This window comes from Sorex fumeus, unplaced genomic scaffold, assembly GCF_029834395.1.
Source record: "Sorex fumeus unplaced genomic scaffold, SorFum_2.1 ptg000130l, whole genome shotgun sequence".
NCBI classification, from domain to species: Eukaryota; Metazoa; Chordata; class Mammalia; order Eulipotyphla; family Soricidae; genus Sorex; species Sorex fumeus.
Genome location: NW_026606187.1, coordinates 4,776,326 through 4,800,500, shown reverse-complemented (window position 1 = coordinate 4,800,500; position 24,175 = coordinate 4,776,326). Strand labels below are relative to the sequence as shown.

At 40.3% G+C, this 24,175-nt stretch overlaps 1 protein-coding gene across 1 annotated transcript in view; it reads right to left on the bottom strand.

Moving 5' to 3' along the window:
* Positions 1 to 24,175, bottom strand: part of LOC130045925 (phospholipid-transporting ATPase ABCA3-like) — a 105,407-nt gene that overhangs the window by 38,925 nt on the left and 42,307 nt on the right. The window contains 5 exon segments of the mRNA XM_056138807.1: positions 2,542 to 2,692; positions 5,346 to 5,556; positions 5,876 to 6,028; positions 16,850 to 17,004; positions 20,858 to 20,972. Of these exon segments, the coding sequence (XP_055994782.1) occupies positions 2,542 to 2,692; positions 5,346 to 5,556; positions 5,876 to 6,028; positions 16,850 to 17,004; positions 20,858 to 20,972 (785 nt within the window).

The window sequence follows — 24,175 nt, the reverse complement described above, 5'->3', positions numbered from 1 at the left end:
ATGCACAGGGGTTACTCCTGGTTCATGCACTCAGGAATTACTCCTGGCGGTGCTCTGGGGACCATATGGGATTCTGGGAATTGAACCCGGTTGACCACATGCAATGCAAATGCCCTCCCCGCTGTGCTATCACTCCAACCCCATCTTATTGTTTTCTAACATAGAGTTTAGTGTTGAAAATAACCAAAAAGTATTTCTCATTTTACTGTTTCCTTACTATTGTGAATTGTCCTGTGAATTAATAAGGTATGGGCATTTTATTATGATTATTTTTGTTTCTTTCAATAGCTGTTTAAAAATATCCTGAAAATGGAGTTGGAGAGATAGTATTGATCCCTGGTACCCCAAATGGTCCTGAGCACCACTAGGAATAATCCGTGAACACAAAAAGAAGTTATCCCTGATCCACAGAGCCAGGAGTAAGCCGTGTGTGTGTGTGTGTGTGTGTGTGTGTGTGTGTGTGTGTGTGTCTGGTGTCTCCTCTTCCCCCATGCACAAAACTCAAAAAGCTTCATTCTGATCAAATATGTTCTTTCTCAATTTTATGATTTAATTTGTATATTATGCTAGCTTAGAAAATGTCCATAGCTTAGTAATATCTACTATGCTGATATAAATTTGACCATTCATTTCTTTGAGATTCTTCTCTTTTTTCTCTTCAAGGTCAAAAATAGTATGAATGTAGCACTGTAGTAGCACTGTCCTCCAGTTGTTCATCGATTTGCTCAAGTGGTCCCAATAACGTCGCCATTGTAAGACTTGTTGTTACTGTGTTTGGCATATTGAACACGTCACAGGTAGCTTGCCAGGCTTTGCTGTGCGGGCGAGATACTCTTGGTAGCTTGCCGGGCTCTCCGAGAGGGGCGGAGGAATCAAACTTGGGTCAATCAGGTCGGCCGCGTGCAAGGCAAATGCCCTACCTACTGTGCTATGGCTCCAGTCCCAGAATGAATGTATGATAAAAATATTACTTTTTCTAAATCTTTACTTTTCCCATTTTAGGCAATATTAACTATATATTCACCACTGTTGTTCTTTTTTCTGATGTCAGGTATGGTAGTTTAAGGGCTGCTTTCTTTAGGAGATACTTTGTACTTTCGTATTTTTATTATTATAGTAAGTAAGTAAGTAAAGGCCCTCCCGTTGATCATCGATTTGCTCGAGCGGGCCCAGTAACGTCTCCATTGGAGACTTTGTTGTTACTGTGTCTGGCATATCGAATACTCTCGGTAGCTTGCTGGGCTCTCCGAGAGGGGCGGAGGAATCGAACTCGGGTCGGCCATGTTGGCTGCGTGCAAGGCAGACGCCCTACCCGCTGTGCTATCACTCCAGCCCATTATTATAGTAATAAATTATTATTACCCTGCCCGCGCCGCGCCGCGCCCCCCGCGCCGGGCGCCCGCGCCATTTTTCTCCTCCGCCCCTCTCGGAGAGCCCGGCAAGCTACCGAGAGTATTCGATATGCCAGACACAGTAACAACAAAGTCTCCAATGGAGACGTTACTGGGCCCGCTCGAGCAAATCGACGATCAACGGGAGGGCCTTTAAATTTTAATGCAATAATGTACCAAATTTTAAACAATTGCCTAATTCTGCTGAATGATATAAGGAATGTGCACTGGTAGTTTCTTTCATTTCCTCTCCTCTCCCTCATAGGTTAATCACAATGTCTGAATATTGTTTCATGTTCTTGCTATTCAAGAAGTTTCAGATTTGTTCTCTGAATAAATATAGTGCCAATTGAGAATTCCTGTTCATTTAATTCTTCTTAGCAATTCTTTCCTTTCATATATCTTCATTTATTATAATCTTGGACTTCCCTATTCTATTCCCTTCATTCTACAAAGTAACTCTATATCACTATAAATACAGAACAATGCCTAAACAGTGGCTTCCTGTGTGTGACATTCACTGTATAACTGTAAGATACCTAGGCAGAAATAATTTCAGGAGTAAGATGGCAGTCTCAAGGTTGATGATGGATACTCTAAGTTTCCGTTATTAGCTGGAGTAGGAATCGCAGGGGCTAGAATTACTATCCCTGTTTTTTTCCTCTATAACTAAGATTGGCTACTTTTGGGGGCAAACTCCTGGATTTTGCTGTATCCTTGCCACCTGGCACCAAGGCTTACTATTTAAGCTATTTCTCCTTTCATCATAGTCTTTCTCTGGAGTTCACTCATCATCTATACAATACATGCAGTATGAGTATTTTACCATTTTATTTATCCTTATTAATACTAGGAAACTATATATAGTTACTTAGTTCTCAGTAGGTTGCAATACCTCCATCTTCCCAAAGGAAAAAAAAACCCAGAAAAAAAATCAAATAAACTTTTGAATAAACTTGAATTTAAAGAGACAATCCACTGTTCATTAAGAGAAATATTAATTTGTGAACTTGACAGCTTTAATAGGCAAGTGAGAGCTATAATTGGAAACTCGACTTTTAAGAAAAATGCTAGTCATTAAGCTTGCTAATGTTGAAAAAATTATTTCCGATCACATCAATCATCTATCTACAACTCTTTTATTTCATACCCGTGCATATCTCCTTTGGGTAGGATAAATGATAATTCAGATCCGGTACAGTTTTCTAACGTTGCATTAGGAACATGAGACCGAATCATTGCTGAGACCATTTCAACGTCACAGTCTGGTTCCTTCACCAGGATTATGTGATAGCCAGCACCTGAGAGAAACCATTCAGAAGACCAAATGAAGAAGTTCTGTACTCTTTTTTTTTTCTTTTTGGGTCACACCCGGCGATGCACAGGGGTTACTCCTGGCTCTGCACTCAGGAATTACTCTTGGCGGTGCTCGAGGGGCCATGCTTAGGGGACCATATGGGATGCTGGGAATTGAACCCGGGTCAGTTGTGTGCAAGGCAAATGCCCTACCCACTGTGCTATTGCTCCAACCCCATAATTCTGTAGTCTTACATCTCATTTTCAGACCAAATTAGACTTTCCAAAGCTAAAATTATTTAAGTCCTGGAGGAAGAAGTTGTGGTATGTGACAAAACATTGTGTTATTATTCTAGGGAGATTCTAAAAGTTCTTCTGAGATCCAAGATGTTGACTAAATAACAAACTTACACTTAAATTTCAGTAATTAAATTTTAGATAATTCAATGTATATAGTCAGTACAGGTATGAATAAAGGCTCTATAACCTGGTGATCATTTTTGTAACAAAATTCTTGCTAAATATTCACTTGTTTGATATTATTTGTTGTCCATGGTGTAAAAGGGCATTAATCTAGACCACTGGTTCTGAAAGTGGGACTCTTAGGGATGCTAGAATAAACCAAGTGGGGTGGGGGGTGGGGAGAAACCTCCAGTATAATTGGGGCATGGGGGTGCTTCTATTTGCTTGCTTTAAGAGGGAGATTTTCAGGGAGTTCCTAGGTATTTGTTATTGTGTTTGTTGTTGAACACCCAGGGTATTCAGGGTTTACTCCTGACTCTGTGCTCAAGGATCACTCCTGGCAGTGCTCAAGGAGCCATGTGTGGTGCTGGGGATCGAACCCAGATCAGCCATGTGCAAGGCAAGCACCTTACCTGCTATACTATGGCACAGGTAATTTTTTTCTGAATGGGATGCAGTAGGCCAAATATTTTTGAGATGTTTTGACCCAGGGCCTGAAGATAGAGCAGTGAGCAAAACATGCAAACATTCCTGCCCTTCTATGAGCATTTTCTGGTCAAAGGGTATAGAGAATAGCACTGTAGCACTGTCCTCCCATTGTTCATCGATTTGCTCGAGCGGGCACCAGTAACATCTCATAACAAATTGTGAGACTTGTTGTTACTATTTTTTGGTATATCGAATAGGTCACCAGTAGCTTGCCAGGCTTTGCCATGCGGTCGCTATACTCTCGGTAGCTTGCCGGGCTCTCCGAGAGGGGTGGAGAAATCAAACTCGGGTCGGACATGTTGGCTGCATGCAAGGCAAATGCCCTACCCGTTGTGCTACGCTCCAGCCCAGTATAGAGAAAAATGAGGAAGAGAAGTTAAAAATGAACTGTTAAGACAAATTAGAGAAGGAAGATATTAAATGCTGAAAGGTTTTACAGTTTCAAAATTTCAGACCGATCCTGAGAATGTGATTTGATTAATGCTTTTTAATTTTTTTTAGAGACCTTAAAGACATCAGAGAATTATTATATTTATTTGGTGCTTTATCGACAGAAGGAAACATTATTGATTTTAAAATATACGTTTTAATTTGTCATTGTATTTGTGTTAGTGTTCCAACTAACATAAAATTAAATAATGTGGGCCAGGGAATTAGTACAAGGATTCAGATGCTTGTCTTGCAAGTGGCCAACTGTATCTCAATCCCTGGCAGTGATGCTGCTCATGGTTCCCCAAGCACAGCCAGGAGTGATCCTTAAGTAGACCTGTTGTACCATTGCTTGGGCCCCTGTTTATTAATCTCCTAAAATCATGTTTCATTCTGCATTATTGTCATTATCACTGTTCATTCTTTTGGTCAGCATTTAAGTTTTAAAAAAATACTGTTTTGGGGGCCAGAGTGATAGTATAGCAGGTTGGGCACTTGCCTTGAATGTGGCTGACCTGAGTTCAAACCTCAGCCTACCATGTAGTCCCCTTAGTCCACCAGGAGTGATCCCTGAGTGCAGAGACAGGAGTAAAACCTGAGCATCACTGAGTGTGGTCCAAAACCAATACTTTTTTTAAAATTTAAGGTAACAAGTTCATAATAATGCTAACATTTATGGTCCCGGTGTACTGTTACTTCACAAGCATTAGAGTGCCTAATTGCCTCCACCAAAGTAACCACATAGTTACTTTGAGTTCACCTCTTCATTCATGTCCTCAATGGATGCATCTGATGCCAGAGTACATGCATTGAAAGTACAATGAGTAGATCTTCATTCTTCCTCCCCCATTCTTAGTATCAATTGCAAAATCATCCCATCACTTTGAATACATAATACTGACATGGCAAATAAGGGAACTAGGATTAGATATAATTTCTCTATGACTTGTCTGTGTCAACCTATTATAACCTATTATTCAATAAATTACATGTATTACATAGTGCAACTGCATTCCAAGGTCAAAGTAAGTAAATGCAAAAGGTAGAAAGAAGGATGGTTGACTTTCCTACATCTGAAGGTATATATTAAAGAATATGATAAGTATATCTAGGGAATATACGTGTTACAAACAATCTTAAATACCAATTAGAACAGCTGGAAACTTGTTAAGATAAGGAATTATTGAAGGTTGGGATACATAAACAAAATACAATGAAAAATCTCATTAGCAGAACAGAGCATCAATATCTTAAGAATGATCAAAGTAGGAAAGAGACCATATATGTTTTTCAGGAAGTTTGAAGAGCCACAGCACTGCAGAGTCCCTTTGACCATGATGGCAATGCGGTCACCCAGGATGTCTGCTTCATCCATGTATTGGGTACTCATTAATATAGTCCGATTCTGTTTGTAATGCTGAAGGAGACCCCAGGTGGACCTCCTTGAGACTGGGTCCATGGCACTAGTTGGCTCATCAAGTATCACCACCTAAAGACCAAAAGAATAATTTCATAATTTATAACTGATGTTAGCCACATTTATGGAATTTCCCATGTAAAGGGAACACATATAAGATACAGAAACTAGACTAAAAATGGTGATAAGAACTCTAGAAAAAAAATTCCTAACTATATCATAAAAGTAGTGAAAAATTAACATTCCCTTGACAATCCTTGGCAACATTTTTTACATTTTTGAAAGACTCTTATCTATTCTCAGATTTTGTTTTTATCAGCTGAGTTTTCTAGACCACTGTCAGAAACCTATTTTTAAGCACACCAACTCTCATTTATCTCTCCTTCAATACCTTGGAGCCCTGTATCAGTGCTATCATGACAGAGAGTTTGCGTTTCATTCCTGTGCTCAGTGACACTGAAAATTCATCACGCTTTTCTTGCAGGGCAAAAGTAGACAGCATATGGTCAATTTCCACAGACTCACTCTTCTGTTTTCCTTTAATCTAAAAGAGGAACCAGAAGTTATATAGTAAACATCACTTTATTCTTGGATAATGCCTTTTCTTATACATCCAGATAAATGTGTGGTGTTTCTAGCATTCACAGCCTTAAAAGATTCCCTCTGGTTTTTAAATCGGCAACATAATATCTTATTCCCATTGTCTAAAGGTGGTCTAGTAAAACATTTTAAAAAACTTATAAGGAGAACTTAAACTCATAAACAAAAGGGGAAAAACAACTCTAAGTTCTCAGATATGAGGACACACTCTCTTTTATTTCCCACTGAACTCATTTGTTAAAGCTGGAGAACTAGGAACGTTCAGAGTTTTCCAAGAAATTGCTCAGGAAGGGATCAGCGTGGGTAAAGGTTACAGTGGGTAACGGGCTTGATTTGCACACTCCTGACCTGGATTTGATCCCTGGCACACTGTATAGCCTCCGGAGCACTGCCAGGAGTGATCACTGAGCATAGAGTCAGGAGTAAGCTTTAAGCACTGCTGGGCATGGCCCCAAACCAAGAAAAAACCAAAACCAAAACAAAAAAAAATCCAGAAAAAAAACCCCAACCCAATCCCCCCCCCCAAAAAAAACCCAAAACAAACCTAAGTTGATATGGTTTAATTACATTTTATTTATCATTTTAATAAGAAATTTAAATGAAAACAAGTTAAACAATTCTACACACTTTCTCCAAAAAATTATAAAAGTAGCGAATAATTCCTGCTTATTTTATGAAGACAATACCACCACTAATCCAAAACCAATGATAGAAGAATGAGAAAACACTATACATTATATCCCTCCTAACCGGAGGTTCTAAAGAATTATTAAACTGAATTTAATCAAGTATTAAAATGTAAAAAGTAAGGCTATGCTAGTATTTGAAAGTCTGTAACCATAATTCACCATATTCATAGCTTTCAAAAGCAAAAGCACATTATTAATAAGATCCAGAAGGAGCCTTTGACAGTATGCAATATTCATTCATAATAAAAACTGTTAACAAAGTAGAAGTTTCTCGAGTACAAAAAAGGTAATCTACAAAAAAGCTTTATTTAGTTACTTTTTGTTTTTGGACCACATCTGGAGGTGCTTAGGGGTTACTCCTGGCTTTGTACTCAAGGATCACTCCTAGAGGGCTCAGGGGACTTTATGGGGTATTGAGATTGAACACATGTTGCGGCATGCAAGGCAAACACCCCAGCTACTATACTCAATCGCTCTGACTCTACCAAAAGTTTTTTTAAATCTAATTTTATTTATTTTTCATTTTTATTTTATTTTTATTAGTGAAACACCATGAGGTACAGTTGTAGATTTACAAATTTTTGTGCTTGGGTTTCGATTATACAATGATCAAATACCCATCCTTCCACCAGTGCCCATTTTCCACCACCATGGATCCCAGTATCCCTCCCACACCCATTCCCCAATCCCACTCTGCCTCTGTGGCAGGGCATTCCCTTTTGTTCTCTCTCTCCTTTTGGGTGTTGTGGTCTGCAAAAGAGGCATTGAGTGGCAATCATGTTCGGTCCATAGTCTACTTTCAACCTACATCTCCCCTCCTGGGAGGATCCTCCAAACACCCTTTATTTGGTGCTCCCTTCTCTATCTGAGCTGCCCTTTCCCCTAGAATGCCCGGCTGGTCTCTAAGCTATGGAGTAATCCTCCTGGTACTGATCTCAGCTATTCTTGGGTGTTAGTCTCCTATTTTGTTACTTTCTGTCCCCCAGGTGAATGCACTCTTTCTATGTCTATCCCTCTCTTTCTGACTCATTTCACTTAGCATGATACTTTCTATGTTGTACCACTTGTATGTAAATTTTATGACTTCATCTTTTCTAACAGCTACATAGTACTCCATTGTGTAGATGTACCAAAGTTTCTTTAACCAGTCATCTGTTCTTGGGCACTCAGGTTTCTTCCAGTTTCTGGCTATTGTAAAGAGTGCTGCAATGAACAAACAAGTGCAGATGTCACTTCGACTATACATTTTTGCCTCTCTGGGATATATTCCCAGGAGTGGTATTGCTGGGTCAAATGGGAGCTCAATTTCTAATTTTTTGAGAATCGTCCATACTGTTTTCCAAAAGGGCTGAACCAGTCGGCATTCCCACCAACAGTGAAGGAGTGTCCCTTTCTCGCCACATCCACGCCAGCATCGGTTGCTTTTGTTCTTTTGGATGTGGGCCAGTCTCTGAGGTGTGAGATGGTATCTCCTTGTGGTTTTGATCTGCATCTCCCTGATGATTAATGATGTAGAGCATTTTCTCATGTGCTTTTTTGCCATTCGGATTTCTTCTTTGAGAAAGTTTCTGTTCATTTTGTCTCCGCATTTTTTGATGGGGTTGGATTTTTTTTCTTGTGGAGTTCAATCAGTACTTTATATATCCTTGATATCAACCCCTTGTCAGATGTATATTGGGCGAATATCCTTTCCCATTCTTCTACCAAAAGTTTTAACAATGAAAAATTGAATACTTTTCTCCTAAGATCAGAAAAAAAGTTAAAGAAGTCTACTCTCAGAGCCTGAGAGACAGTAAATTGGATACAATGTTTATATGCAGCACACCTGGGTATTATCCCCAGCACCACTTATTGTCCCCCAAAACACTTGAGGAGTGATCCCGGGAACAGAATCAGTAGTAAGCCCTGTGAACCGACATGTGTGCCCCCCCACCCCCAGCCCTCTGCAAAAAGGAGCCCATTCTAACTAACCACACAATCACATTCCTTGGCAGTGCAACTGGTAAGAAAAATAAATAAGAGGGATACAGATTGGTACATAAGTACGATCCTATGGACAGTGTCCTATCAATCATGTAAACTCGAGCGGGCCCAGTAACGTCTCCATTGAAGACTTTGTTGTTACTGTGTCTGGCATATCGAATACGTCATATTCGTATGGGGAGCTTGCCAGGCCCTGCCGTGCGGGCGAGATACTCTCAGTAGCTTGCCGGGCTCTCCGAGAGGGGCAGAGGAATCGAACTTGGGTCAGCCATGTTGGCCGCTTGTAAGGCGAATGCCCTACCACTGTGCTATCGCTGCTAGAACCTCCATGTAAACTAGTGGACACAAAAACTGCTTCAATACTCCGAGTAAAGAGTAAAACATAAAGAGAGATACCACACATATGTAAGAATAAATATACCCAAACAGGCATTGAATTGACAAACTAAAACCTCAAAACAGTGATAACAGTAAAGATCTAAATTGATAAGACTGTGGTCAAGAATTTCAAGCCTTGGGGCTGGAGCAATAGCACAGCGGGTAAGGCGTTTGCCTTGCATGCGGCTGACCCTGGTTTGATTCTCAGCATCCCATATGGTCGGTCCCCTGAGCACTGCCAGGGGTAATTCCTGAGTGCAGAGCCAGGAGTAACCCCTGTGCATCTTCGGGTGTGACCCAAAAAGCAAAAAAAAAAATAAGGAAACTTAAAAAAGAATTTCAAGCCTCAATCACTTGATCACTTGACTTCCTGTTAATCATCGATTTGCTCGAGCGGGCACCAGTAATGTCTCCATTCATCCCTGTTGCGTGCTAGTGTAGCCTAATGGCATCTGCTCATTCTAGGAACACAAAGAACCTCAAACCGATTGTTCAGGGTCTTGATGAAGAAGTCTGACCATCTCGTAGGTGAGCGGCCACGTGATCTTTTGACATTCTGTGGAATCCAGTCAGTAACGGCTCTATTCCAGAGGTCATCTCCAAATCTCATTATGTGTCCAGCCCATCTGATTTTTGACACCTTGGCAAACGAGAGAGCGTCCCTGATTCTTGACTGTAGACAGAGGTCAGAACTCTGGATTCTTTCTCTCATTTGAGTGAAACTCAAATGAGTGATACTCCAACCATAGCTCTTTTGATTCCTCTTTGGGAAACCTGAATAGCATTCTCATCCTGTTTTTGTAGGGCCCAGGTCTCTGAGGCGTATGTTAATGCAGGAAGAACAGTGGAATTGAAGAGATGTGCCCAGAGCTGTAGGATCTTCATCTTCTTAGCTATTTCTTTGACACTTTTGAAGGTGTTCCAAGCTGCTTTCTTCCTCCTGCGCAATACAGGTGTCAGGTCATTTGTCATGTTGACTTCTTGACCTAGGTACACACAACTGTTGCATTTGGAGATGATCGTCTCGTTGAGAGTGAACGAAACGTCAGGAATGAGACTATTTCTCATAAACATTGTCTTCATGAGATTCAGCTGTAGTCTGACCTTACCACACTCACGGTTGAAGTCGGCCAGCATCTGTGCCGCTTGGCTAATGTTTGGTGTTATTAGAATGATGTTATCAGCAAAGCAGAGGTAGTGTTGTTGCCGACCATCTATCTTCACTCCCATTTCTTCCCATTCCAGTCATCGCATGAGGTTCTCGAGGGTGGTACTGAAGAGTTTTGGTGAAATGGTATCACCCTGCCTATCCCCTCTCTTGACATCAATGATCACTTCTTTGTAGAATGGTGAGATCCTGGTAGTGATTCCTAATACAGCTCACGGAGGATCCTGATGTATTGAGTTTGAATGCCCTGATTGGCTAGGGCTTCCATGACCGCTTCTGTCTCAGCAGAACCAAAGGCCTTCTTTAAATTAATGAACGTCAGAGAGAGAGGCATCTTGAACTCCCAAGAAACCTCAATGAGCTTGGTTATTGTGTGGATATGGTCGATGGTGCTGAATCCTTTTCGTAACCTGGCTTGCTCACATGGTTGTCCTTCATCTAGTGTTCTGCCAATCCTGTTCAGGATGACTTAAGTGAATAGCTTGTAGATGACAGACAATAGGCAGATTGGGCGATAGTTGTCGATGTCGTGGATGTCTCCCTTCTTGTGCAGTAGTACAGTCCTGCTGGTTTTTCATTGGGACGGAACCTTGCATTCAGACAGGTAGCGCATGAAGAGCCAAGCCAGTGTATTGATGAATACTGACGGCAGGTTCTTCAGGTGTTCAGGTCTGACCTTGTCTGGGCCGGGTGCTGTTCGCTTCTTTACTGACAAAATGGCGTGTGGGATTTTGGAAGGAAGAACATTGGGAATGACATATCCTACCTGCAGAATTTGGTATGTGGGCAGGTGGACATGGCTATCAAAGAGATATGAGTAGAAGTCATGGATAATCTTCTCCATTGCCCTTCTGGAAGATGTAATAGATCCATCAGGAAGTCAGAGGGCAGTCATCTTGGTCTTGTAATTGGTGAAGAACAGGCGGGCGTTCCGAATTTTTTTTCCCACCTTCTGCTGCATCTGCCAGCACTGCTGCTCTTCTCTCTTTGAGGTCTTCCTTTATCGCTTCTCTGCACTGCTTTGCGAGCTCGGATGTAGGCTTGCAGTTGTCTGAGGCTTGTGCCAAGCCATGTTGGCGAATGAGCTCAAGAGTTTTCAAAGACAGGTGTCTTTTTTGGCTCTCTCTGCATTCTTTGCACAATCATGGAGATGCTGAACCAGTCGATCGTATTCTTCGTCAATGTTGTCAATGACAGTATCTTCCCATGTTGCCACAATAGTGCCAAAGAGCTCCCAGTTGGTGGTCGTTCTGGGAGTTCTCTTCTTAAACTTTTCAGCCCTTTCTCCCTGCTCTGTGAAGTAGAATTTTGCACTAAGGAGACAGTGGTCTGATCCCGTTTGGAATTTTGGGACAACAGCGACATCAGTCAGGCAAACCATTGATTGAATATGATGTGGTTAATTTTATTATGGAACCGTCCACTGGGAGACTCCCATGTCCAATGTTTAGATTCGGCCTTCTGGAATTGTGAGTTACCGTGGATGGTCTTGGTTGACATGATGAACTCAGACAGTCTCTCACCCTGTTTGTTACATTCTAGGCCATGGGTCCTGATGTGGAGTTCTTCGGCTGATCTTCTCAGACCTATCTTGGCATTAAAATCACTGACAATGATCTTGTAGAATGTGTGGGAGCCTCAATAAAGTGTGCAGAAGGTGTGGGACCTACACTACCTCCACTACCTCCATTTCCCAGCCGCCGCCATGCTCCAGGATGCTTTCCGGACACTTGGGCTGAGACTCAAGCACGAGTGAAGCCCCAAAGAACATGATAAGCAGAACTCTGAGACCTTGCACTCCAGGCTCAACGAACCCAGGGACAGAGATCCTCTGCTTGCTCCCCCAACCACAGGTGATGAAGGGATAAAACTAGGAGCCCCACCCTGCCCTGCCCTGTCTGCTTCCACCAATCGTCATGGACCCAGGGATTGGATTACGCACAGAAGACACACCCTACCAGTACCAGATAAATACCTCACCAGCAGACCTCCACTACCTCCACTACCCAGCTGCTGCCATGCTCCAGGATGCTTTTCATACCATGCGGCTGCAAAGTGACCATGCGACACATCATAGGACACTTAATACCCATCTTCCAGGATTGCTGCACCATATTTGATAGGGTTCAAATATGGTTTGAACCATGGGAACACCTACGAGGGTGATTAGAGGCTGCCCCAAAAGCGTCTATCCCTCTCAGAGAGCCTGGCAAACTACCAAGAGTATTCTTCCCACACGGCAGAGTCTGGTAAGCTATCCATGGCATATTGGATATGCCAAAACCAGTAAATACAATGGGTCTTATTCACCTGACCCTGAAGGAATCACCAATACGGCAGCGTTGAGAAGGATGTGAAAGGAGAGGCTGATAAAATCTCAAGGCCAAATTAGCTGCCCAAACGAAGAAAGACAAAAATGATTGTACTTTCAATGCATGTACTCTGGCATCAGATGCATCCATTGAGGACCTGATGGTACAAGCGTGAAAGATCAAGTACGACATCATTGGTCTGACCGAGACAAGAAGGCATCAATCACATCACGCCGTTTTCGACACTGGAGAAGAACTGTTCTTTGGAAGATGCGACAAAAGAGGCGTCAGAGGCATCGGTGTCCTTGTCAACACGAACTTGGCCATGAGCATTGATTCATTCGAATGCCTAACAACACGAATCGGCCGATTACACTTGAATAGATGTGGCTCACTGCTGGCAGTTTCTATCTTCGTTGTCCACGCACCAACATCCAATTATGATGAAGCCTCAATATCTTAGCAATGTTAATTTTCTCTAGTCTAAAACAGATCGAATGCAATACCAATACAAATCAAGTAGAGGCCATCATGCCCCTGGCTGGACACCACTGTTTGGGGACCAAGCCCCCATCCAGAAATTAATTTGGTAAAAAAATTAGGTATGTGGGTTTTGTGACTGAAATATCCGGACCTTTCTTCTATTTGGGATGGGCTACTTGGCCTCACTTCTGGAAGCCTCAGCAGTCATGCCCATACCCCAAAGTCCAAAATCCAGTTATAAAATTAACTTCAGATGTACCACCCCTTAAAAATTATGGGCTTCCTGGAGCTTAATGAGACCCACATTATACCCCTGCAGCCACATAGTGCTCCTCCACAATCTTTGAATAATTTCAGGGGCTGGAGCGATAGCACAGTGGGTAGGGCTTTTGCCTTGTACGCAGCCGACGCAGGTTCGATTCAGAGACCCTGGCAAGCTACTGAGAGTATCCTGCCTGCAGGGCAGAGCCTGGCAAGCTCCCCATGGTGTATTCGATATGCCAAAAACAGTAGTAAATCTCACAATGGAGACGTTACTCGTGCCTGCTCCAGCAAATCGATGAACAATGGGAGAACAGTGCTACCCGAGCCTTGGCTGAGAACTCTGGTGTTTTGTTTTTTCAAGAGTGGGTGACTTCAACTTTCCCCTACCCGTAGGACTTCTGAAAACCCTGGGAGCCATGCACACTTCTCACAGTTGCCACCAAGTCAACTCATTAGCCCAGACCATACATACACCCTGAAGCGTCTGGACCAAGCAGCTGAATAAATTCTTTGATAAGGACAACAATCCTGGGGCTGGAGCGATAGTAGAGTGGGTGGGGCGTTTGTCTTGCAAGCAGCCAACCTGGGTTTGATCCCAGCATCCTGTATGTTTCCCCCAAGCAGTCCAGAGGTAATCCTGGAGAGCGCAGAGCACAGAGAGCGCAGTGACCCCTGAGCATCGCTGGGTGTGACCCAAAAAGCAAAGCAAAGCAACAAAACTTAACCCTGTGATCAGATACAACTGCACTGTAGCACTTTAGCAATGTCCCCTGTAGTTCATCAATTTGCTTGAGTGGGCACCAGTAACGTCTCACTACAAATTGGGAGACTTGTCCTTACTGTTTCTGGTATATAGAATACATCAGAGGTAGCTTGCCAGGCTTTGCTGTGTGGGTGGAATTCTCTCGGTAGCTTGCCGGGCTCTCCGAGAGGGGTGGAGGAATCGAACCCGGGTTGGCCACGTGAAAGGCAAACGCTCTACCCACTTTGCTATCACTCCAGCCCAATTTTAATATAAATTCCTTTTTACACATATTGATTTTAATATTGCAGTTTTTTGTTTTTGCTAATCAATTTTAATCCTAGAATTGTATCAAAATACTTCTGGATTTTTTTCAACATTAAAATTTTTTATCTAATCAATTTTAATCCTAGAATTGAATCAAAACACTTCTGGCTTTTTTCTACATTAAAATAGAAAACAGGAGAATTTTTTTTTGGTATGCCAAAAACAGTAACAGTGAAAAATAAAAAGTATATACAAAATACAGTAAATCTTTGTTTTATTTATTGAACCATACTGGTGATGCTCAGGGCTTACTCCTGGATTTTCACTCACAGAAATCACTCCTGGTGTTGTCTGGGGTCCCCATATAGTGCAGGGATCAAACCTCAGTTAATGCAAGGCAAGTAACCTACCCATTGTGCTACCACTCCAGCCCCTAAATTGCAAAAAATCTTAATCTCCTGGGGTTAGACACAGAGAAAAGACAGCAATAGAAGGATTCATTAAGAAAAATGTGGTAACACTGAAAGAAATTATCATTAAAATTAATTATTAATTATAAAATTATTAGACATCCTAATAAAGATGAGATAATAACTGAAAAGGACTAATGTTCAAGATAGATGAAAAAAACTCATAACTAGGGGCTGGAGTGATAGCACAGTGGGTAGGGCGTTTGCCTTGCACGCGGCCGACCCGGGTTCGATTCCCAGCATCTCATATGGTCCCCTGAGCACCGCCAGAGTAATTCCTGAGTGCAGAGCCAGGAGTAACCCCTGTGCATTGCCGGGTGTGACTCAAAAAAACAAAACAAAACAAAACAAAAAATTCACAATTAAACAACAAAAATCCAAACAACCTACCAAGCTATATGGAGAAGAGTTTCATAAACAATTTACCAAAAATAAACAACCAACAGACTCAGGGAAAAGAACTCATTATCATATACTCTCAGGGAGCTGCAAATCAAGACAAAAATGAGATATTATTTCACATTTGTGAAAATGACTTATTAAGAAAAAGGCTGGAAAGAACAAGTGTTACCACGGGTGTGGAGAAATGGTATATGATATAATCCAGAAAATTTTCTATACTTCTGAATTTTATTAAAACACTGATCAGAAAATACATTATGCACACTCTCATTACATTGCTGTGTACAACAGCCATGATATAGAAACAACCCAAATGTTCAATAATAGTGAATGGATAAAAAAATGTGGTATAAAATACTCTGCTACATCTATAAAAATCTCAAATTATTGGCTTTTGCTCAAACATGGATGAAACTCAAGGGGATCATGCTAAGTAAACTTAATCAGAAGGAGAAGGACAAATATCTGCTGATTTCCTTTTTTCCTGCATATTATAAGAAACAATGCAAGGAACAGACAAAACTAAAAGAAATAAACCCTGGTGCTCCGAGGTTACCACCGACAGAGTGTGGATGGAGTCCAGTGGGCTCTGGTGGAGGGATATTGGTTCTGTGGTGGTGGGTGCAGTGTAGCAGCATACATTTTGAAGAACTGTGAAACTCTCCCTAAAACTTAGAGTCTTGTAAACTGTTACCTCAATAAAAAGAAAATAGCGATGAATTGCTTTTTACTATGAAAAACTTGTTCTGCAAGACAATATTAAGAAAATGAAAAAGACAAATATTTGGGAACCTAATTGCAAAACGCATACCAAACAAAGGACGCATGTCCAGAATATATAAATAACACTCACAATTCAATAATAACAAACACCCTACATTTAAAAAGTGAACGAAAGGACTTAAACAAATATTTAACCAAAGAAGCTTTAGAAATAGTAATTAAAAATAGTAATTGTGGTCAACACAAATAGCCATTCATGAAATACATATCAAAACCATGATTTTTAGTGTAACAATACCAAATACTGGCAAGGATGTGGAGTAACTAGAATCCTCCCACACTGCTGGTAGTGGCTCAAAAAAGTAAAACTAATTTGGAAAGCAGTTTGACATTTTCTTATACATTTGAATAATGATGCAATCCATAAATCCAACACTCAAAGAAATTCTAACTTACATTTACATAAAAAAACTACATATGAAATTCAGAACAGCTCCGTTGGTAATCTCTGAGCCTGGAAAAACCTAATTATCCTAAGATTGGTGTACAAACAACATAAAATAAAACTTCAAAACTGAAAACTCAGATGAAAAAACCTATTGATCATGCAATAGCATGTACAGATCTAAAAGGTGCAGTGTTAAGTAGCTAACTACAAAGTGTTATATTCTGATATGGTTCCAATTTATATAACATTTTCAGTAAGACAAAACATTAGTGAAGAAGAACAGATGTTAGTAGGTAGAGGAGGGACACCCAGAAGGGAAAAACATGAGGGAGTATTTGGCGTGACCGAGCTGTTCGCAACCATAATGGTTATGAATCTGTTAAAATCAAAAGTTAAATTTATCAAATAATAAAATTTTAAAAAAATCTGAACTCACCTCATTGTAGAAAAAAAGGTGCTCTGATACTGTCAAATCATCAAACAACAAGTCATGTTGTGGGCAGAAGCCCAAGTGTTTCTGAATATCAGTTATGTTCGTTGAGATGTCATATCCATTAATAAAGACATTTCCTCGAGTGGGAGGATAAAGTCCTGCCAGCAAGCAGAAAACATGATAGAAACTAACCTTTGGTGAGAGAGCTCGACGTTGTAAATCAGAAACTTAAGATAAATTCACTTAAGGATATTCAAAAGAATAAGGATTGTATTCTGCAGAACAACAGTTCAAGATAATATCAATCTTTTTTAGTGTATGAATTTCCTTTTGGCTTATACATAGTATTTTAGCATAAGTTTCATGGATTATATTTATCATAAAACATTAAAAAATTTAGCATTGTTTTGCACTGCAATCAGTCCATTACTGTATTTGTGTGCCATATGAAGGAGATTTGAAATAAATAATTTTTTTCTCAATACATTAAAATATTACTAATAACATTCCAAATATCACTATTCGTGATTAATCACTAATTAAAATATAACAGTTTTGTGGGAGATTCTATGGTGTTACATAAAGGAAGGCTATAGAGCCACTTCAACTCTATGAATAATTGATTCTTTAAGATAGGCATTTTCTTTAAAAATTGAGATTTAGGTGGCCAAAGAGATAGTACAAATGGTAGGATATTAGAGATGACAGTACAGATACTATAGATGATAGCACAGATGTACAGATCCTACATTTTCACCCTCCCAATCCCCAGGTCTTATTTATTTCAATTTTTTTCTTTTTGGGTTGGGATGGAGACATAGCACAGAGGGTAGGGCGTTGGCCTTGCATGCGGCTGACGTGGGTTCGATTCCTCCGCCCCTCTCAGAGAGCCCGGCAAGCTACGGAGAGTATCTCGCCCACATGGCAAAGCCTGGCAAGCTACCTGTGATGTATTCGATATGCCAAAAACAGTAGCAACAAGTCTCACAATTTGTTGTGGGATGTTACTGGTGCCCGCTCGAGCACCATTTATATTTATTTATTCCCTCATTTACAGGGAATTCCATAAAGTAAAAGAAAAGAATTACATAATGCAGGTTGGACAGAGTCCAATGCGCCTAGTTGATGTTTTTTCCTTAATATTGACAACTTGTATTTCCATGTGTATACTCTTGTTCAATTGTCATCTACTTGTGGAACTGCAGACTTCTTGTTACTTAAGATCATTTTATTTTTTATTTATTTAGTTTTTTGCAAACAGTAAGCAGGGTTTATTGTGAGACTGGCTAGACAGTGTTGAGCTGCCTACGCAGATACACAGGTCCAGCAGGTTGGGCAAGACCCCGAGCTTCTCCAAAGGAGATCTTATATAGGCCTTCACCGGCCGTTACAGCAGAGCCTGCACATTTCATAGATTTGTAGCAACACATACTTTCCTAACCAATCCATTTAAAAGTACATCACTCCTTAGCCTATAGTTTAAAGATCAGCATTAGCTGTCAGTGCTTAGGAACCTCCTGGTTTTTAGGGCAGTCCTGGGTCTTGTGACATGGATCTTGTGTGAGACAACTTAAGATCATTTTAAATGCCAGACATAGCTGCCTCTTTTTCTGTCAATTCCAACCTAGCACCCATACCTCCTTGCAACTTATAAGATAGGCATTTTCTTTAAAAATTGAGATTTAGGTGGCCAAAAGGTCCTTGGAAAGTACTTAGACAAATCAAAACATAAGGGATAAAACTTCTAGTGTTTTTTATTTTTATCCCAGGAGAAGAGCTTGAAATTAGAAACTTGACTCCTGACTGTGTCATGTCATGTGAGTGAAGAGTTTCGACTGGGAAAGTGCCACAAACTTCCAGCCTTTTAAAATATTGGTGGCATATTCAGTCGCATGCTAATGCCTCCAAACTGATTTCTGGTGTTATTAAAGAGGTATTTTTGTCTCTGTATTGTTAAATTGACATCTCTTGAAGAATCAGCCTTTAGAGATTCATAGTTTATCATACAGCTGATGTCACTCTTATTTCCTATTGCTTTTGTTCTTTTTCCTTAGTGATTGATTATTTCCTTTGCCCATTTCCAGAATTTTGATAAAATTGGTTATGAAAATTTGTAGTTGCTAATTTTGTTAGTGAAGGAATTGGAACTTGAAGCTATATCCTTTGTTATTTTGCTCCCGATATTTCTTTTGAGCTGTATCTTGGCATTGAATAGATTTTTCAATAGGTACAGAGTTGAATCAGGGATTGCCAGTGAGAATAAGGTAATAATCACATGCATATAAATTGCATATGTGTTCCAAAGTAACCTAAAATATGGAGCATCTTCCAAGAAAAATTATGTAGAGCAATTCCATTTTGTCTAAGTATATTTTGAATATTATCTGTGATATTATCTTGATAATTATTCTTTTAAAAAGGGATTTTGTTACCCAAGCACAAAAAAAATTGTAAATCTACAACTGTAAAAAAATAAATAAATAAAAATAATAAAAAAAAAGGGATTTTGTTGAGAGTCAGTTGAAAAATATAAAATATAACAGGGAATGTTGGTAATATTTATCACTCCTTATTCTGGTATTATTTTTATACCAGGAGAGTGGTCATTTTATTTCAGCTGGTACAGTCAGCCCTGCTCCAGATTTAGGACTGAAACTAGCTTCACATGGAACAGGAAATTAACTGCTCTAATAGTCCCTAGTATTATTCACTATTAGTTTTGTTTGTTTTGGGACCACACCTGGCAGTGCACAGGGATTACACCTATCCTTGTGCTCAGGGATCACTCCTGGTGGGCTTGGAGACCATATTGGGTGATGAGATTAAACTTGGGTTGGCAAGGCAAATGCCCTACCTGCTGTACTATTTCTCTGGATCCTATTCACCCATTCTTTATCCTGGCGAATACAATACGCCTTCATAAAATATTTTTGGATTTTTATTGCCATTATCACAAATTCTAATATAAAATCTATTTCCTAAGCTTTTTTATGTTCCACCTTTAAATGATTGATTTGTTTAATCTTTTAGCATTAGTTTAGATTCTTTCTCTGATATAATCATACAAATACTCCCTGATGTTAAGTATTCTGGTCTCTGCTTATTTCTATAATACTTTTTCTCTTTTCTTAGCTCTTAATTCAGGTCTCCCAAAGAAGAATAGAAAGAGCTATGCTTGGAATATCACGTTTCACTCAAATGAGAGAAAGAATCCGGAGTTCTGACATCCGTCGACGATCAAGAATCAGGGACGCTGCCTCATTTGCCAAGGTGTCGAAAATCAGATGGGCTGATTTTGCCAAGGTGTCGAAAATCAGATGGGCTGATTTAAATCTCACGTAATGAGATTTAAAGACGACCGCTGGACTAGAGCTGTTACCGACTGGATTCCACGGGATGTCAAAAGACCGCGTGTCCGCCCACCTACCAGATGGTCAGACTTCTTCGTCAAGATCATGAACAATCGGTTTGAGGCTCTTCATGTTCCCGGAGCGAAGAGATGCCATTGGGCTACACTAGCACGCGACAGGGACAAATGGAGACGTTACTGGCGCCCGCTTGAGCAAATCGACGACTAACAGGAAGTTAAGTGATTAAGTGATTAAGCTTAATCCTAGTTGACTCAGATTTTATGTCACTTCCTTTTCTTTATTGCTGGACAAGTTAGATTTCATCTGTTGGGTGATATGTTCTGTTGCTATATTCTATTAATATATCCAGATTTTATTGTTTCAGGGAACTATACTACACGTCAACTATTTTATATAGTGTATCTGTCTTAAGTTTTTGTCTATAATCCTACCAGAGTATTAAATTGAGAATAATAACTTGGTAAAAACCATTGTATTATTAATTCCTAAATGTATGGGCATACACGTATGTACTTTCAATAAAATAAATCATTTGGAGAGTATCTTAGTATTAAGTAATTTAAACAATAACAAAGTTTAAATGCCATGAAATAACATATACAATCCAACTTTTCTGAGCTTTTCTGAGCTAAATACATACCTGTAAGGATAGAGAGAAGAGTGGATTTTTCTTCACTTTTCCCTAGAAGAATAGAGATCTGTCCCATATATAAATTCAAACTCATGTTGTTTATTGCTATTCTGTGATCAAATTGCTGTGGGATAAAAGAAAGAATGGCTTTAGGTAAGAAACACCTACATTTCCTCTTTTCATAGAATCCTCCACTATGAGCCTGGCAAGCTACCCGTGGCGTATTCAATATGCCAAACACAGTAACAACAAGTCTCAAAATGGAGACGTTACTGGGCCCGCTCGAGCAAATTGATGAACAATGGGAGGACAGTGTGACACAGTGACAATGTGATTAACTCAAATACTTCAGTCTGATGCTAGCAGTGTTCTGACAGCAAAACTAGAGAAAGGGTACATTTTATTTAACAATAGTTTTCCCAGTGTAAAAGTGTTTTTAAATTTTTTTTAATTGAATATCTATGAAATAGACCATTACAAAGCCGTTCATGAGTGGGTTTCAGGCACCCCTCCTTCCTCCATCTCTCTCTCCTTTTGTGCATTATGGTTTGCAATACAGGTACTAAGAAGTGATTGTGTATGTTCAGGGCATTCAGTATTTTTATCTGGAAGGTAAGGCTGGAGTATCTTTCTAACTGGGTAACAGCTTTGGGGTGTGGATATGACTGCTGAAGCTTCTGGAAGTACAGGGAGGTTGCAACAGTGTTTTTTAAAGTAGCCTCAAAAGTTTATTTTTTCTTTTGTTGGCTTTGCCAGTGGAGTCCAATCACCAAAGACAAACCTGCAGCCAATACCACGTAATATTTTACATGTTTATATATATATATATAATCAATTTGTCAAACATCAAAGTCTTTAATCCACTCTGAGATCACTTTTATGCATGGTGTGAGAGAATGGTCAAATTTCTTTGACGGTCTTACCAAAACCATTTTTGAAGAAACTTTTTAACTTTTTTCATTTTATGTTTTTAGCTCTTTTGTCATATTTTACTTTTCATGTATCTGAATGTATAGTTCTGGACTCTCAACTATTTTCCATTGGTCTTTTGTTTCCAGTGCCACACTGTTTTGATTAGAATAGTTTTATAGAAAAATTTAAAGTTATGGAATGAAATGCTTCCTATATATGTGTGTGTGTTGGTGTCTCTCTCTCTATATATATGTATATACTTATTTATTTTTTCAGGATTGCTTTGGCTATTTGGGGGAAGGATTTATGGTTAAATTAGAATTTTAGAAGTATTTATTTTAGTACCTTTAAAAAGACTGAATGATTTTGCAATTATGATAGGGATCACATGAATCTATATAATGTTTTGGGAAGAGCGATCATTTTAATAATTAATAATCTCCTGCACCACGTGCATAAAATATTTTTTCACTGGTTCACACTTGAATATAGTTTAACTAGTACAAATTGCCATGCCAGCATCAATGTGTTAATAATGGCATATAGTTTTTGATGTACAGGTCTTTTGTCTTCCTGTTTAATTCTTAGGTACTCGATATTTTGAAAGCATTTCTAAATAAGATTTAAAATATTTTTCCTCTTTTAGTTCATTGTTTCATTAAGAAGTTCTACATGGAGCTGGAGAAGTTCTATAAAGAAGACCACACCTTCTACAAGATCATTGTCGGTGATTTTAATGCCAAGATAGCACCGAGAAGATCAGCTGAAGAACTCCACATCGGGACCCATGGCCTAGAATGTAACAAACAGGGTGAGAGACTGTCTGAGTTCATCATGTTGACCAAGACCATCCATGGTAACTCACAGTTACAAAAGGTCGAATCTAAACATTGGACATGGGAGTCTCCCAGTGGACGGTTCCACAACAAAACTGACCACATCATATTCAATTGACGGTTATGCCTGACTGATGTCGCTGTTGTCCCAAAATTCCAAACGGGATCGGACCACCATCTCCTTAGTGCAAAATTCTACTTCACAGAGCGGGGAGAAAGGGCTGAAAAGTTTAAGAAGAGAACTCCCAGAACGACCACCAACTGGGAGCTCTTTGGCACTATTGTGGCAACATGGGAAGATACTGTCACTGACAACACTGACGTAGAATACGATCGACTGGTTCAGCATCTCCATGATTGTGTGAAGAATGCAGAGAGAGAGAGAGCCACAAAAAGACGCCTGTCTTTGAAAACTCTTGAGCTCATTCGCCAATGTGGCTTGGCGCAAGCCTCAGACAACTGCAAGCTAATGTCCGAGCTCGCAAAGCAGTGCAGAGAAGCGATAAAGGAAGACCTCAAAGAGAGAAGAGCAGCAGTGCTGGCAGATGCAGCAGAAGGTGGGAAAAGAATTCGGAATGCCCGCCTGTTCTTCACCAATTACAAGACCAAGATGACTGCCCTCCGACATCCTGATGGATCTATTACATCTTCTAGAAGGGCAATGGAGAAGATTATCCATGACTTCTACTCAGATCTCTTTAATAGCCATGTCCACCTGCCCACATACCAAATTCCGCAGGTAGGATATGTCGTTCCCAATGTTCTTCCTTCCAAAATCCCACACGCCATTTTGTCGGTAAAGAAGAGAACAGCACCTGGCCCAGACAAGGTCAGACCCGAACACCTGAAGAACCTGCCGTCAGTACTCATCAATACACTGGCTTGGCTCTTCATGCGCTACGTGTCTGAATGCAAGGTTTCATCCCAATGGAAAACCAGCAGGACTGTACTACTGTACAAGAAAGGAGATATCCATGACATTGGCAACTATCGCCTCATCTGCCTGTTGTCTGTCCTCTACAAACTGTTCGCTTGAGTCATCCTGAATAGGATTGGCAGAACATTAGATGAAGGACAACCATGCGAGCAAGCCAGGTTCTGAAAAGGATTCAGCACCATCGACCATATCCACACGATAACCAAGCTCATTGAGGTTTCTTGGGAGTTCAAGATGCTGCTCTGTCTAACGTTCATTGATTTAAAGAAGGCCTTTGGTTCTGCTGAGATGGAAGCGGTCATGGAAGCCCTAGCCGATCAGGGCGTTCAAATTCAATACATCAGGATCCTCCGTGAGCTGTATTAGGAATCACTACCAGGATCTCACCATTCTACAAAGAAGTGATCATTGATGTCAAGAGAGGGGTTAGGCAGGGTGAGACCATTTCACCAAAACTCTTCAGTGCCACCCTCGAGAACCTCATGCGACGACTGGAATGGGAAGGAATGGGAGTGAAGATAGATGGTCGGCAACAACACCACTCCGCTTTGCTGATGACATTGTTTTAATAACACCAAACATTAGCCAAGAGGCACAGATGCTGGCCGACTTCGACCGCAAGTGTGGAAAGGTCAGACTACA